This window comes from Caenorhabditis briggsae (genome assembly GCF_000004555.2).
Source record: "Caenorhabditis briggsae complete genome, chrIV, whole genome shotgun sequence".
Taxonomy (NCBI): domain Eukaryota; kingdom Metazoa; phylum Nematoda; class Chromadorea; order Rhabditida; family Rhabditidae; genus Caenorhabditis; species Caenorhabditis briggsae.
Genome location: NC_013487.2, coordinates 1551784 through 1569140, shown reverse-complemented (window position 1 = coordinate 1569140; position 17357 = coordinate 1551784). Strand labels below are relative to the sequence as shown.

Below are 17357 nucleotides of genomic sequence, written 5' to 3'. Positions count from 1 at the left end.
ACCACATCAAAATGACCTAGAAAACACTCCAGAGGCATCTTAGGCCATTTCTAGGTCAACTTAGCACAATGGCCTAACTTTGGCAAATCCAGTTTTCTAGGCCACCACTTCAAAATGATCTAAAAATGTTTTTCAGAAAGTAAAATCTCTGAAAATCCTCTATGGAAGTCTTATTATGAAAGGAACCAATTTCACCAATTTCAACTTCCTGCCAAATTTGACTCATATTGCTCAGCTTGACTGTAATTTTTAAAATTACTACTAAAATTACATAATTTAAAAAGTTACAGCCATGCTGCCAGCGATTGATGTGCAAAACAACAAGCAACTGAAAACTGCGAAATTTCCGAAACTAAAGGTAACGTTGACCTAAATTATGTATCTCGGTTCCTATGAAAGATATGAAAAATTGGTTGACTGATAAAATGTTGATGATAATGCGATGAATAGTTTTGCCGTTGACCAACTTTTGATATCTATCATATGAAATGAGAAAATTTGGGCTGAAAATTGGGACCCCTTGAGCTGCCTGTGGCACGCCACTGATCCGTCCTAACTTGGAGCTCGATTATCTCGGTTCCTATGAGAGATATCAAAATTTTGTCAACTGATAAAATGTTTATCATAATATCAGAATTGTTTTATCAGTTGACAAAATTCATATAACTATCACGGGAAATGAGAAAAATTGGCTTGAAATAAGGGTACGTTGAGCCGCCTATGGCCGACCAAGGACCCGTCCAAACTTTGAGCTCAATTATCTCCATTCCTGTTTGATAGATATCAAAAAGTGGTAAACTAGTAAAATATTGATAATATTATGATACACAATTTATCAATTAATTACTTTTTTTTATCTTTCTTAAGAAACGAGATAATTGAGCTCAGAGTACTTTAATTCAGCGTATCGTGTGTGGTGACTACAACTGTGCTGTCTTTAAAAACAACAACGCTGCACTTCTGAAAGACTTGGATTCATGTTGGGCTATACGATCAGCAATCACCCAGGATCGCTTTTTTATCTCCTCGTCTTCTCCATTATTCAATAATAAAATGTGTGAGGATCTGGAACAGAAAAAGACGACCAAGAAAACTGGGACCACGAAAAAATCAGCGAAAAAAGCTTGATTGTTTTTTTTTGTTTGAATAAAGAAATTATTTGTTGAATTGTTTTTAATTTGATTGAATGAGAAGATTGAATTATCATAAAACTAGAAAAACAATAATATCTTTCAATCTCCAATACTTTAAGCCCTCTAATAGAAAGTCACCACTATAGGAGATTTGAACCGATAATAGGCCGCCAATGATCCGTCGAAGCCAAACTTTGAGCCCATATATCTCGGTTACTGTAACAGATACCGAAAAAATTATTAACTGATAAAATGTTGATGATATCATGATTTACATTTTATCAGTTTACAGCTTTTTTATAACTGTTACAGAAAATGAGAAAAATCGGCTTAAAGTTAGGATCCCCGTAGACCCACCATTAGGCCGCCACTGAACCGTCGCAGCCAAACTTTGAGCTTAATTATCTCGGTTCCTGTGAAAGATATCAACAACCTGTCAACTGATAAAATATTAACGATGTTATGATGAATGTTATTAGTTGACCACTTTTTGATATCTTTTACAGGAACCGAGATACATGAGCTCAAAATTGCCAACATACCAAAAATCCTTTAAAAAAAAGGATTTGAGGAAACGGTAAAAGCGATTTTATAAGCGAAATTTCAAAAATTGTAAACCAAAAAACAAAAAAAATTAAGAAGGGAAAATTGCTGAAAATTTCAGACAACAAATTTTCAGTCCTTTCCTTCCTTCTTATCTTTTAAAAAATGCACTTTGGAAAAAATTACAAAAAAAGCAAAAACGCATCACCAGTGAACGTTTTTTTCCGCCTATTTTATAGCCTTTTTTCATCTTTCCCCGATTAGGCTCCGCCCACTTTTTTTTGCGAAAAAAAAAACAGAAAAGAGTTGCGAAATACCCAGACCATCCTGTGCCAGACTGTCTGGTGTCTGGGAGGGATCAGACAGGATTTAGCGAAAGTTACGTGACTTTTAGTAGAGAACATATTTTGGGTCTTGGCTGGAACATTTTGTAAAAGGAAATAAAATTTTGCTTCGAAGCAGCATATGCAGAAAAACAAGAATGATTTTGAAATGAAGATGAAACCGTAATTTTTTTTTTCAAAAGTTAGAAAATGTTCAAATTCATTTTTTTCCACTTTTCAAAACAGATTTTTGAAAAAATTAAGTCGTATTATAAAATGAAATTGAAGCTGAAATATTTTTACCGAAGTTTAAAAAAAAATTTTGTAAGATTTGGTTTATTTTTTCTTTTTTTGAAATCATTGTGGCGTTCTATTAGAGTGTTTACGGTATCTCCAAATCTCTATTACCAAAACAATGTTATCCATATTTCCGACCCATTAGAATTCAAAAAGGGAAAGATGACCTTGATTCCATTGATATATCACTTTCCAATTCATTTTCCTCCTTTTACCTCAAAACGAGGAAAATCACCCTCATAAATTTTAGTACCGGCTAGTACCTTTTAGTGACTGGTAGAGGAAAAATGATCTAGTTTTCGCCTCTTTTGGTGATTTGACTTTTTGAGTGATGGTGATGACCAGTTTGGCCCGGAAAATTTGATCCTAAATGGACCGGAGAAGGAGGCGGGAGGCATGATTGACACGGGAAAATGGAAAAAATTGGGGACAGTGAATTTTGTAGTCAACATTTCTGGGGATTTTTGGAATCCAGTTATATCCGAAAAGTCCATTTTAAAGTTCAAAGATAGAGTTTGAAGGTCAAAAGTTCAGTTTTGAAAATTGTCAAAAAAAATACAGGATTTTGATGTCTCAAAGGAGGGGGAGGAAAGTTTTTGGGGGTTTTTTTTTCAATGATTTTTTAGAAAAGTTGATACAAAAATGGATTTTTTGGAAATCCAAAAAAAAAACTGTTTCTTCTAATCAGTATTTTCAAACTGGACAGCTAAATTTTGATAAGACTACTGCTTCAAATTCCTAAATTCAGAGCTCTCAAAAAAATATTTAAAAAGTTGTCCGAATATTTTATTTATTTATTTTTAAAACATGATAGATCTTAAATTTACGAAAATTAAAGAAAAGTTGATACTTTTCAGAAATTTGAACTTTCAGGAAAGTAGTCTTTTTATAAATTTTTATTTTGAAAGTTTAACTTTGCGAACGAATTTTCTATGTTACATTATGAAACCCAAAAAAATTGTCTGAAAAAATTGTTCATCTCAAAAAGACACTTTTTGAAACAGTGAAAAATTGTCGAAATAATAGGCATACTAATCATGTCTGATTTTGCTGGTAAATCAAAAAATGGGACCATATAAACAACAAAAAAAATCAAAAATTGAGTATATAATATGATAAAAACTTTTTTTTTGGTTGACCACTTTCTAATATCGTACACAGAAACCGAGATAGATGAGCTCAAAGTTGACGGTTGGGAAGACATATTAGAGTGAATACGGAACTTTACAAAAAAATGGATTTTCAAAAAACTCATCTTAAAATGACAACTTTTCGAAACAGTAAACTTTTTTTTTGAAAAAAAAACAAGATCATCAATCATAACATCTGATTTGCTGATAAATCAAAAAATAGGATCAAAAATCAAAAAACAGACAAAAAAGTTTTAAATTTGAAATTAAAAGAATGTTTTTCAAAAAACAGAAGGCAGAATGGGAAGAATCAAAATTTAGATTTTTAAAAACTTTGTTTACAATTTTCCACTTTTTCAAAGAAGGGCTATTTGGATAACCCAAAATGAGGAAAATTCAAAAAATAAAACAAAATTGGAAATTAAATATTTGAAAAAAATTAACTTTGATTTTTAAAAAATGGAACTATTCTATTTGAATGGAGAGGATTTCCGCTATATTGGAAAACACATTTTTTTTCCATTTTTCTAAGAATATTCTATTTTATGAAAGTGCACACAATTTTCTTTTTCTATTTGAAAAAGATTTTTGAATGAAAAGTATTACAAAAAAGCGAACAATTTTCCTCCTCCCTTCATCCTCTTTTGTTGCTAAAATTGATCATATTTTGCACGAAATTTCCAAGAGGACACGACACATTTTTTTCAAATTTTTCTTCTTTTTGTTCGATATTAGAAAATTCTTGAGTGGATTTTTTTTGGTTTTTTCTGTGGCCGACGAAATTCTTGCAGAAAAATGGTTTTTGTTTTGCAATGGAGAAAACAATGGAGAGCATTAGAACAATAGGGGAAAGAATGGAATCTTCTAGAAAAATAGAAAAATCTGAAATTTTGAACTTTTCAGAACTTTCTATATCTACCATATTAGAAATATTGTTAAATCTTTTCTAGTAAAAATAGAAAGTAACTTCAGAAATCTCTGGAATCTCAAAAACAGGAAAAATGTGTTTATTCTTGCAATTCCAAATTTTGAGCTTCTTCTGAAATCGTTCATCAGATTCCCAAATATCTCCAAATTTCGATTTTTCATAATTTTCTAAGATCTAAAAAACTTCAAAAAAAACGTATTTTCTAGATGATTCTAGAACGTTTTCATAGAAATATTTGTTACTGAAAATCTGGAATATTTTAGAAAAGATCTGGAAATTTTGAACTTTTCAGAACTTTCTATATCTACCATATCAGAAATGTTGACAAATCTTTTCTAGTGAAAAAGAAAGTTGTTTCAGAAATTTCTAGAATCTCAAAGACAGGAAAAATGTTTTTGTTGAAATTTCAATTTTTCAATTTTTTCTTAAAATAGTTCCTCAAATTTTTCAGAATTTACTTACAAACTGTAATCTTTTAGAAGATTCTAGAATTTCCCAAAAAATCTGCGAGTTTGAAATTCCAGTATGTTTTAGAATTTTCCATTTTTTAGAATCTGCAGAAAATTTTAGAGATTTTATGACCAAAAAAAGGAATAAGAATTTATGGAACTCGAAAAAATTGTATTTTTTGAGCTTCTCGCTCATTTCCATAATTTTTTTGGGCCTAAAAAATGACGCAAATCCATCCAATGGGTCTCACCACGAAAACGATCTTTCTCGAAACAAGAAAAAAGTAACCTATCCATGTACTTGTTCTATTCGAAAGTGAGCACACATAGGCTCTATTTCGAGTGGCAGAACAATAGGCAAGGTGTACTCAAGAGGTGGTTTTACGTAATAGATATTGGATTGGGATCAGGGTATAGGATGATATCATAGAACAGAATGTTGGCCTAGATAATGGGAAAAATCAGCCATGGAGATTTTTGGAGTTTTTAGGGTCAGATTAAGCTCAAAGGGGAGTTAAAATGAAAAACGTTAATTATATTTTTCGGAAATATTTTTTCAATTTTCCGGCTAAAGAGGGGTGGCCTAGAAAATAGGAAAACTCGGCCACGGAGTTTTTGGGGGTTCTGAGGGTCAAAAAGAAGGCTAAAATGGTTTTTAAAGTAGGAAAAAAGAAGAAGTGGCCTAGAAAATGGGAAAACTCGGCCACGGAGTTTTTAGGGTTTTATAGGGTCAAAAACCAAGGTAAATTAGGTTTTCGGGGTTAAAAAGGTCGAAAATCAAGATAAAATCGGTTTTTTGGCTCGAATTCTGCATTTCTCCGTTAGAAAACATTGGATTTCACTCAAGCAATAAGGGTAGTCGGGGGCATATAAAATAGATCAATCAATGGGAGATTTGAGAAAGAAACCGGTCAAAAAAAGCGCAAAAAATGAGTTTTAAGCACTCAAAAAAGGCAAAAAAGGTTAGGAATGAATTGAATATTTTACAGAAAACCAGAGTTAACGAACACAATCACTATTCCTATATATTGAGTTAAAGAGGGAGAATTCACAGAGACAAATTGATTTAATGGGGTTGTAGTGGGTGAAAAGAGACCAAAAATCAATTAAAACTTAAATTTAAATCATATCCGATGAGATGTCCGATGAAACCAGCTGCATTGTGACCTCCTGTTGATTTGGCAGAAGGGTTGGCTTACTGTAGAAGTGCGAGCAAGCGGAGGTGTTGTAGAGGTCTGCAGTGACCGATGGAGGCGTGCGGGAACGCGAATTGTAAGCGTGGTGGCTGAAAAAGAACTTTAAAAATGCGAAAAGCTAATGAAAGTCTACAAATTTCTGAAAAAAAAATTTTTTCAAAAAAAATCAGAATTTTGAGATTTTTCACTTTTAAATCGCTTGAAAATCTAGATAATCTATGAAAAAGCTTCAAAAATGCTTGAAAATCCACAACAATCGCTGAAAATCCGAAAATTTCAAAATTTTTCCTTTCAAATTCAAACCTCGCGCCAATAATCTGCTGGCCGCGTGGCTGGCAACCTAACATCCCAAACATCGTGTAGTCCTCTCGGACAAACGAATTAAAGTTATTTTTTGGGCAAAAATTTGAATTTCAGATCGTTTTTTATGGAATTTCGGGGAGTTTTCGAGATTTTTAGGTCAAAATATGAAAAAAAAAAACGTTTTTAATTCGTTTTTAACCTCGAAAACTGCCGAAAAACGGTTGAAAATCGATATTTCTCTCAAAAAGCTAGAAAACCACAAAAAACTCCATTTTTTCGCATAAAAACCATGTAAAAAGATCCATACCGTCTCCTCGACTTGCAACATTCGAACAAAACGACAGCGACGAGGAGGACGATGATGGCGGCAAGTGTGCAGACGAGCACAAACGATGCTCCGGGGTGGCTTCTGGAGAATTTGTGCAAGAAGATGTTGGTCTGGTCGTAGAGCGTCTGAGGATACACGTCTCCTGAAAAGAGGGATTTTAGATGAAACACGGCAAAAAATGGTCCTTTTATGGATTTTTAGTACAAAAAAATTGGGAAAAAAGGCGAAAATTTCAGCCTGAAATTTTTAAATTTGCATCATATTTCCATCTGCGTCTCCTTGAATCCCGATGTCCGAGAACTCACCATTGAATGGCTTATCCACATAGGTATCATTGTCATCGTCTCCAGTAGGAAGAATGTATGGAATCTCCTCCCGGACATCGTCTTCTGCAGCCAACTTGACGTCTTCTGACGTGGAATTTCCTGAAGACGTGGATTCAGAATTCTTCGAAGTCGTCAGCTTCACGTATTCTGAGGTGGTGTTCTTGACGTCAACGGATCCATAATTCTTCGGGGCTGTCAGCTTTTTTACAGCTTCTGAGGTAGAATTCTTCTCTAGCGCCTTCTGCCGCGTGGAATTTCCGATTTCCTGAGACTTCTTGAGAATCACAACTGGAGCTTCAGTGGTAGTGTTCTTAGCCTTCTGCCACTTGGAAATTGGGGCTTCTGAAGAAGACGCGACGTCTTCTGAATCCGGGGAATCTTGGTAATCTTCATCGTCATCAGGACCATCGGAATCCACATGATACATCATTTCGGTTGGCTCGACCAGCGGATCGCGGACGGGCAGCACGATTTTCGGAGCATCAGAATCGTCGGCGACTTTTGTTTCGATTTTTGGGTCGTTTTCAGAGCTGGAATGATGAATTTTCGGGGCTTTTGGGGGAGAAAAATGGGGGACATTGAGCGAAAAAAATGGTCAGAAAATGGACTGAAATCGTTAAAAATGAGCAAAAAATTGCGAAAAATCGCTAGAAAATGAGCTAAAATTGAGAAACACTGACAAAAATTGAGCAAAAAATGGTCAGAAAATAAGCTGAAACCGTCAAAAAATGGCGAAAATTTTTTTTCAATTTTCAGCGATTTGCAGGCCATTGTTTGGTATTTTTTAAGTGATTTTCCGACACATTTCCGGTCGTTTCAAGAGATTTTGAGGCAATTTTGAGGCAATTTTCAGACTATTATTACGCATTTTTAGGCATTTTCAGGGTGATTTTCAGACATATATCGGGTCATTTTTAGGCATTTTCAAGCATTTTTAGGCCATTTTAATTTTTTGTAATTTTCAGACATATTCCCATTTATGATTTCCCGTCATTTTTCAACGATTTTTCAACGAAAATTGAGCAAAAGTCAGCGACTATGGTCAGAAATCGTCAAAGAAAATCTAAAATCATCGAAAAATGAACTTAAATCATCGAAAAATAGTCAAAAAATCACTAAAAAGTTGTAATTTTCAGAAATTCTTTTTTTTTCATTTTTTGCTTCCGTTTTTGACGATTTTTTGTCATTTTTCAATGGACTTGTCTTACTTTTGGGTCGTTTTGGGTGGTGGAATGACGAAAATATAGGATTTGGAGCAAACAATGACGAAAATTGAGCAAAAAATATGCTCAGAAAATTCCAGAAAATGGTCAAAAAATCACAGAAAAAGCAAATTTTCTTGAGATTCTTTAGCTTGAATTTTTCGAAATTTCCGCTTTTTTGAAGCCAATTTTTCGATATTTCCCTTCAATTTTCGAAGATTTTCCGTCATATTTTTAACGAATTTCTCTCAAATTTCAGAAAATTTTCAGCGAAAATTGAGCAAAAAATGGCAAACATGGTCAGAAATGAGCTAGAATCGACGACAAATTAGCCCAAAAAAACAAGGAAATAAGCGTTTTCAGCTGAAAATCGCTCAGAAAATTACTTATTTTTTGAAATTTTCGCTTTAATTTTTGTAAAAAAAAATACGAGAATTGTGCCCAAATTATAAATTTTTCGGGGGTTTTTTTTTCAATTTTCAGCCCATTAATCAAGATTTTCGCCCTTTTTCAATGGATTTTCAGCGAATTTCAGCTTATTTTCAGCCAATTTTCAGCATTTTCCCACCTATCCGGATCCGCATCTGCTCCTCTCAAATCGATTTGCAGCTCCTCGTTTTTCGGAACAAGATCCTCTTCTCCAGTGATCACTACGGCTTTCATTGTGGCCATTGTGGTGTTTGGGCTGGAAAATCGACTTTTAACCGATATTAGGCTCAAAATACGCCCAAAAAGGCGATTTTTTAGATTTTTAGACCTTGGAGTCGTAGAAGACGTCGAATTATCAATAGCATTCTCCTCGGTAGTAGTGGCGACGGTTCTTCGGATTCTGGTGCTTCTGAAAATCGATTTTATACGAAAAAATGATTTTTTTACGGAAAAATATATTTTCAGGTCGAGGTTTTTGGCCGAAAAATCTAGATTTTGCGGCTCAAAATTTACATAAATTGTGATTTTTGGCCTAAAAACGAATTTTTACTCGATGTTTTGCTCTTCCAATTGACCAGTCTGCCAATAAATCGGCACTAGTGGTTTTCGAATTCCGGGAGCCGACTGAGTTGGGAGTATCAGAATGAGCGAGATCAGTAGGGTTATAAGACGAGTCATTTCCTGAAAATTTTTTGGAAAAGTGGACGAAAAATAGCAGAAAAACGGCCAAAAAATGATAATGGGTTGAAAAAATGGAGGTAATTGAGTCAAAATTCAGAACATATCATGAAAATTCATTGAAAAGTCCAGAAAATTAGAGAAAAATTCAAAAATTTTTCAAACTAATTTCCAATTTTTTCGATAAATTTGCCGAATTTTTACTGCAAATTCTAATAAAAAAATCATAATTTTCAGCTTCATTTTTCTTTTAAAAATCGCATATTTTAGGTTTTAAACCCAAAAAAGTTCTTTTTTAATTTTCAAATTCGCGGAAAATCGAAGAGACCACCCAGAAAAAACACGTGGCAAATGCAATTTGAAAATTGGCGCCGAGAAGCTCAAGGCGACAGTAACCCGAAATAAACCTGCGTATCTAAAATTTTTCGAAAATTGGGGGAAACTCGAATTCGAATTTTTCGCAGGAATTTTTCGGGAGGAAATTAGTGAAGTTCAGCGAATCGGTTGAGAATTTATTGAAGTTTGAAGAAAATTTCGAAAAAAAGGGATTTATTCGAAAAAATGAGAAAAATCGGGAAAATCCAGATAGTATTTTAGACTACGGTAGTTTTCGTTATGAGACCAGCGTTTTTTTTCGAAATGCTTCATTTTTAGGCTCAAATAACAGATATTCAACAGTCTCAATTGGCTAATATTCAAAAATCTGTCGCTTTCTCTTTTTCGAATTTCTCTCTCGCCAAGAACAGATGGTGACCAGCCACAAAAAAGGTAAAAGACAAGGAAAAAAAAACAAAATAACGCCTTCTTCAATGTTTGTTCTTACTCTGAGAGATAGGTGTCTGTGTGGAAAATGGGAAAAAATGTTGAAAAAAAAAGTTTTTTGTATGTTTAGGTGTGCTGAACATTTGATTCTCATTATGCTACCTATTGGAAAACAAAAGGGAAAAAAATGAGAAGAGATTTAGAGAATTAGAGACATTTTAAAATAGTTATGAGGATGATAAAGTTTAATTGGCAATAATGAAATTAAAAATAATGGAATTAGGGGAATTATTAGATGGAAAAAAAAGAGATTTTGGAATCGTTCTGATAAATTTAAAAGCAGAAAAATAGTTTTTTCATCACAACGATAAAACAATCTATTGGATCAAAAAGATTTATTCAAAAATTATGAAAATTTTGAAACTGAAATTTTTTAGTTTTTTTTTTGAAAAACTCATTTTTCTGAAATCAATTTTCTTGATTTTTTTTATCGGTTTTGGACAATTCTTTGACAGCATGTTCAAGAAAGAACAATCTGGAAAGTAATTATTACTTTATGGGTTACGGTAGTTTTCGTTCTGGGACCTTCAGTACTTCTTTTCGACTAAATTTACTAAAAAAAAATCAGTATCAACTTTGTCGTAATATTTTCCAGATGTTATTATACTACGATGTAGAATAAGTTTTAAAATTTTTCAAAAATTATATCTGAAAGTTTTATAAATCTAGATGAATTTCGAATCTGCAAAATTTTTAAAAACTTGGCCTTTCTAATTTATAAAATTGAGCCAATTTATCTCGGTTCCTTCGTAAGGTATCAAAAAATGGTCAACTGATAAAATATTTTTGATAATCGACTAAATTTACCAATTTTTTTTCAAAAAAAAACTTACAGTTTCAACTTTGTCATAATGTTTTCCAGAATTTATAACATTCTGATACACGACCTTAACATATATTTTTTAGAAAAAAATTTTATTTTAATTTTGGAAAATGTATGAATCTATATGAATTTCACCTTCTTTAGATACACAAAAACCTTGAAAAAACGTTTTGAAAGTTTTAAAAATATAAAATGCTTGTGATATTATGTTTTTGGAAAACTTGATTTACCGTAACAACTCTAACAGAATGATCCCCCTAATTTCCAGATTTGAGCCAATTTATTTCGCTTTTTGTTAGAGTTCTTATGGCAGATTCTTCTATTGTCAAGTTTCAGTTGAAAATTTTCAAATGAATTCCAGATTAACAGAAAATTTGAAATTCCCAAGATTTTGGGGCTTTTTGAGATGTTTTAAACATTTTTCCAGGCCCACCGACTTTTTCTTAAAGAAATCATTTTTCTGTTTCAGATTGAAATGAAATGTGCTGCTGAATTAAAATCTTTTCCCTGATTTTTTGAATTTTGAAATTGTCTACGAAATTCAGAATTTTGATTTTTCCATTTTTGTTTTCTGGGAGATTTCAATTGTTTTCTGGGAGATTTCAACACTTCCAGTTCCGAAATTTCAAAAAAACTTCTAGAATTTTTTCCGTTTCAGATTGCAAACAATTTTTGAAACGTTTCTAATGGACTCTGCTTTGAAATTGACCTATTTTCGCTAATTTCTCTTACATTTGAAATTTAAAATTGTTTTAAAAATCCAAGATTTTGATTTTCTGAATTCAGTTTTTGGTCATTTAGTAATTTCTTCATTTTACTGGCAAATCTTCATTTCCCCGTTTTCCATCTTTTCCCATTTTTAGACCTAAAAAAGTCTCGATCTTGTGTTACGTCATATAGATCATATAATCTCCTCAAAGAAAACTATTCTTGGAGAAAATACCATTTGATTAGGCCACCTTCCCACTTTTTGATCTCCCAAATGCAGAATACATGACCCCCAAAGCCGACTCCACATATAATCCCTTTGAACTTAAGTAATCATCCAAAAAATTAATTACAGTGTCTCCTGTCCCCAATGTTTGTTGATCCAATGAAGCTGTTGCATAACGCTGAGCAATCTCCTTAACCTTTTCAAACAGACCGCCCGTCTATACTGACCCGGTCATTATTGCTCATCCTATCAAATACCATAGCGGCTCCCTTTTAGGCTATCAAATAACAAGGAGATCTTCATAAAAAGAATACCTGCCAGGTGGTGTCTTGTCTTCCCTTTTGTTGACATTATTCCTTTCGGAAGCTATGGAATTCCTATGAGGACCAGGTGTCAGAAAAAAAGGTGACAAAGAGCAAATTGGTCTTCTTGTTCCTTCTTTTGATGGAGAGCCGTGACCCCGAAAACGATTAAGAAACGGAGAAGCAAAAGTTTGCACCATGGGAGGTCTAATTATAGCTTGTATGGTCGGGCTTGTAAGCCGAGAAAACAATAGGTCCTAGCCTTAAATGAAAATATGTCATTTAGATGTTCTTAAGAATTTTCCAATTGAAATTTGAAATTACTGTAGAAGTTTCGGATTCGGTGAAAATAGCCATTTAATACGTGCACTTTGAGCTCAATTATCTCAGCTCCTGTGATAGATATAAAAATTTGTCAACTGATAAAATATTGATGACAAGACGATAAATAAATTATCAGTTGATCATTTTTCGATATCTCTTATTAAAAGCGAGATAATTGAGCTCAAAGTTGAAAGCTTGGACTAAAGCTCATAAGCTAAGAAAGTGTAAAAATCTTCCCGTTTCTCGTTTTTCAATTTTAGATGGAAAACATTCAATTGTTGTTAAGACAAATCTTTTTTTGTAAATTGATATGTATGACATATAAATATTTTTAGGAATTTTCAAGAAAATGTTTGAAAATACTGTAGAAATTTCGGATTTTGGGAAAATTGCAGTCCTACACGTGCGCTTTGAGCTCAATTATCTTGATTCCTAAGAGACCTATCAAAAATATGTCAACTAATGGAATGTTTATCACATTATCAGTAACATTTGTCAGTCTACCATTTTTTGATACACTCATAGGAAGCGAGATAATTGAGCTCAAAGTTAACAGTTAGAATGGTCAGAGCTAAAAGGGTCAGAAGGTGTTTATTTTGGTGTCAAGCGGTTTATCTCATTTAAATGGATTTGTACGAAAAAGTTTTCAACTACAAAATTGAAGCTCTATTTTTGTTTATTATAGTCTGAAATTTTCAGACAAATTGAAAACTTCCAAAGTACTTTTTCAGGACTTCAAATTTTGAAATTTTCCATTAAAAATAGGCAGTATTAATAAACAGCATTAATAAACTTTTGGCGGATACTGTTTCCTCAGGAATTCTAAAAAATTCCCGTTTCTTGTCGCTCACTTTTAGACGAAAATTTTCAATTTTCGTTGGTCACGATTTTGTATGTTGAAAATGCATTTTCGATAATCTTAGGAATTTCAAGGTTTTTTTAATCAAGGTCCCTTACCCCTAAAATTTGCCCATTTTGAAAAAAGGTCCCTATCCTCCCCGGCTTCCCCCTCTAAGGATGTCTACACATATTTGTCGGTGTACTTGACCAAAAATTAATTGACCCATCCCTCCTCTTTACCCTGCAAGTCAAATCATAAGTACCCTGGCATCTCCAACTCAAGCTGTTTTTGTTGCACCAACAAAAGCATAAGTGGGGGTCCCTTAACAGATGGTATCTCTGCTCTTCATGTCTTTTGATCCATATGACAAGTACTTCCTTTTTATCATCCCCCGCCATTGGGTCTCTGATTACTATCCTAATATTAGCAGGGCATTAATTATCTCGATCCCCAGAAGAGATATAAAAAACTGGTCAACTGATAATTTCTTTATCATAATTTGAACTATATTTTATAAGTTGACAATTTTTTGATATCTGTCACAGGAAGTGAGAAAAATCGGCTTGAAGTTAGAGACTTCATAGAGCCGCCACTGATTCGTCGCAGCCAAACTTTAAACCAATGTATCTAACTTCCTGCGATAAAAATCAAAAAGTGGTTAACTAACGAAATGTGTATCACATTATTAGTAACATTTTATCAGTTAACAATTTTCGGACATCTGTTACACGGACCGAGATAAATCGGCTTGAAGTTAAAGTCCCCCGAGCCGCCAATAGGTAGCCACTGATCTGTCGCAGCTAAACTTTGAGCTCAATTATCTCGGTTCTTTGAAAGATATCAAAAATCGTAAACTGATAAATCATTCATCATAATATCACTAATGGTTTTATCAGTTCACAATTTTGACACCTTTCACAGAAACCGAGATACATTGGATTGAAGTTAGGGTCTTCGTAGAGTCGCCAATAGGGTGCCACTGATTCGACACTTTGAGCTCATGTATCTCGTTTTCTGTAAGATATATAAAAAAGTCGTCAATTGACAAAATGTTTCTCACATTATCAGTAACATTTTATCAGTTGACACATTTTGATATATCTTATAGGAACCGAAATAAATAGGCGCAATGTTATGGGCCCCCGATAAACACAGTTTTTGCGATTCGACCTTTTTTCTCAACCAAAAATTCCAGGTCCCCAATCTACTAATGGTCTCTATTGATAAATCTCTAATGGAATGCCCCCGCCGGGAACTTCCGACGGAAATGTCCAAGTTCCCATGTCCATTACCACCTTTAGTCACTCTTAAGCACCGGAAGGGCATAAAGGGGGGAGGGTGTCCTTGTCGGTGGTGGCCCCCACCGATTATTAATCCGGTGTGTAGATCTAAAAGACGGTGGTCGGCGGTAAGAAGTTCCCATAGACGTCAAACGATGCGCATCGAATAGGATTGGAAGTGTGTTTGTGTGGTGACCCAAATCGAATAGTTCAAAAGGCATGAGAACCACCTAGTTGAAAAAAGTCTACTTTGATTTTCTTATTTGGACTACAATCGCCCTGTGATGACAATTATCTCGGTTCCTATACAAGATATCAAAAATTGGTCAACTGATAAAATGTATGTCATAATATCATCAACATTTTTGTAGTTGGTAGATTTTTTATATCTCTTACAGGAATTGAGATAATTGAGGTTGAAGAATGAATGATGGTAAAAACTGATAGTGAGACATAAAATTGCATTATCACATTTGAATTATTTTCCGAGTTCAGGTTTTGAACCAAATGTTCGGGTCGTTATACAAAACTACAAACTTTCCCTTTAAAATTCGGAAAAAACGCGACATTTGAAAAAATTATGCACAAGATTTATTATCTAGCTTGAATAGTTAAATCAAAGATTTGTAATAGTTGAAACGGTAATTGTTCAAATCTTTCTATTTTTCGCTGACAATATACAGTACCGGTTAATAGCATATGCAAAAACGTAGTTTTTATTAAGTCTCCTTATTAGCCGGAATTCGAACAAAACACTCGAAAAAACTAGTGTCTTTCAGAAATCGGCGAACAGCTGAAAAACCAGAAAAAATTTTCAAAACTCTGTGAGTGCAAAGTTTTCAATCTTGGTCTGTTTTATACTCTACGAAGTTTTAAAAGTTATTCGAAACTTGACAGCCGAGATTCAGACCCCTGAAAATGGCCAAAAATCAACTGAAAAATTTGATTTTTCGTGTATCTTATGGAACGGTACTGTATATTTTTGCAATAATAATTTTTTTTATTTTTCAATTAATTTTCATGAAATTCGCCGAAAACCTTGCTTATTCTATTTGTATCATTTTATATTAAACCATACACCGAAAACATCGTTGAATCAATTAGTTAAGCTAAAGATTCGTGGTAGCTGAAACGGAAACATTTTTTGAAATCTTTTGATTTCCGCTTATAGGAGGCTATGGACATTGTTGAAATTCATTTAACATTAGACGTTTTTCGAGTCCAAAACTATTGAATGCCATTGGGAACTGGATAGATTCTTAAAGGAGGCCAGACACGAAAGTCTACGGGGTTTTCTCGGGGCGAGATCATGTATTCTGACGGAAAATCGTGCGATTGCGACCAATGCGCGCTACTTGACGAGCATTTATTTTTTTTAGAATACACTAGATTTCTTCACTGTTTGGCACTTATTCTTTTTCTCGTTATTCGACCATTTTAGGATGTCGCCGCATGAAAACAAAAAAAAAACGAAAACGCACATATAGGAGTCGAACCCGCGATTCACGACTGATAGACAAGCGCGCTCACCTTTACACCACACAGCGCTTGTCGGCTTCTGCCTCTAAAACATTTATGAAACGAGGAGTGGGCGCCGCTTGGAAGAACGGTCGCGTTCTCGCTTGTACAGTAACAGGGAGTTATGGTTTTGTGTCCATTGTTATTTTCTGACTGTATTGTGGCATATATCAAAAAAATAGAATTTTGAAAATACTCATGTCTGGCCTCCTTTAACGAAGTTCAAGAATAATCAAGAAGTACCAATCAAAACTTCTGAACTTTTTTACGACATGGTGACACAGAAAATGTTTGGCAACATCATCGTTTTATGTCCTTTTAAAATCCTTGAAATTGACTTTTCCAAATCAGCAATAACATTACATAAATCATTGGAATGTGACTTTAACTTTTAAACTATATAGAATCCGTAATCTCCAATATCTCTTTAATTCCTTTCACTGTTCTTTTCTAGAGACATATCTTTTTGTAATTTCTATATCACCCCTTCTTCACCTACTCAAACCTTCGAGTTTCAATTATACAAACAATGCGCCTTTAAAGATTGCCACGTGGATTCGGGTCGCACTTATTGTTCCTCAAAAATCCAAAAACCCAATGGTTGTTAGGTGATAATCTTATCTTCCTTTCTTTAGATTTTTCATTGTTACAGGGTTTCGGACTTTTTGCGGTTTCAGGGACAAAGCAAATTTGGTTGATGTGTTTGAGCAGTGATATGAGCGGGTTCTCTTTTTTAAAAGTTGTGACATAAGTTTCTGGAACTTTCTTGGAAAATTGGAAATTTTTTCGCGGTTTCAGAGATAAAATAAATACACTGAATGTGTTTGAGCCGGATTGCACACTTGTTATATCTTCGAAAGTATTGAAATAAGATTCTGGAACCTACTAGGCTTCCCGGTTTCCTTCACTGATCCCCAATTTCTTATTTGAGGTAAACTACTCCTCGTTTCTTCCCCGGAGCCCTCCAACCGCCTGTGGCTCTCATGACCTGTATGTCTTCCGTATAATTATGTCAGTTTTTTGATGAGATGCCCGGGAAAGGACCACGAGCCACAATTCTCACGCTGATTGGAAACGGGAAACTTGCTAATTAGCTAGAAAATGCGCGAAGAATAATTGTTATGGGAAAAGAAAACCTAGATTTCTGTATATTTAGATGTTTCTGCTCTACTGTGGGAATTCCGGAATTTGGGATGCAATGGGATAAATTGGTTGAGTAGAGTTGTATCTTTTGGGTCCGGCATACTG

At 34.0% G+C, this 17357-nt stretch overlaps 1 protein-coding gene across 1 annotated transcript; it reads right to left on the bottom strand.

Moving 5' to 3' along the window:
* Window positions 1-5922: 5922 nt before the first annotated feature.
* On the bottom strand, window positions 5923-9265 carry CBG13812 (the record flags this gene model as incomplete). Its single annotated transcript, XM_002632507.2, has 6 exons — window positions 5923-6088; window positions 6610-6772; window positions 6936-7486; window positions 8727-8843; window positions 8916-8996; window positions 9138-9265. The coding sequence occupies 6 exons, from the start codon at window positions 9263-9265 to the stop codon at window positions 5923-5925; spliced, it is 1206 nt and encodes a 401-aa protein (XP_002632553.2).
* Window positions 9266-17357: the final 8092 nt, after the last annotated feature.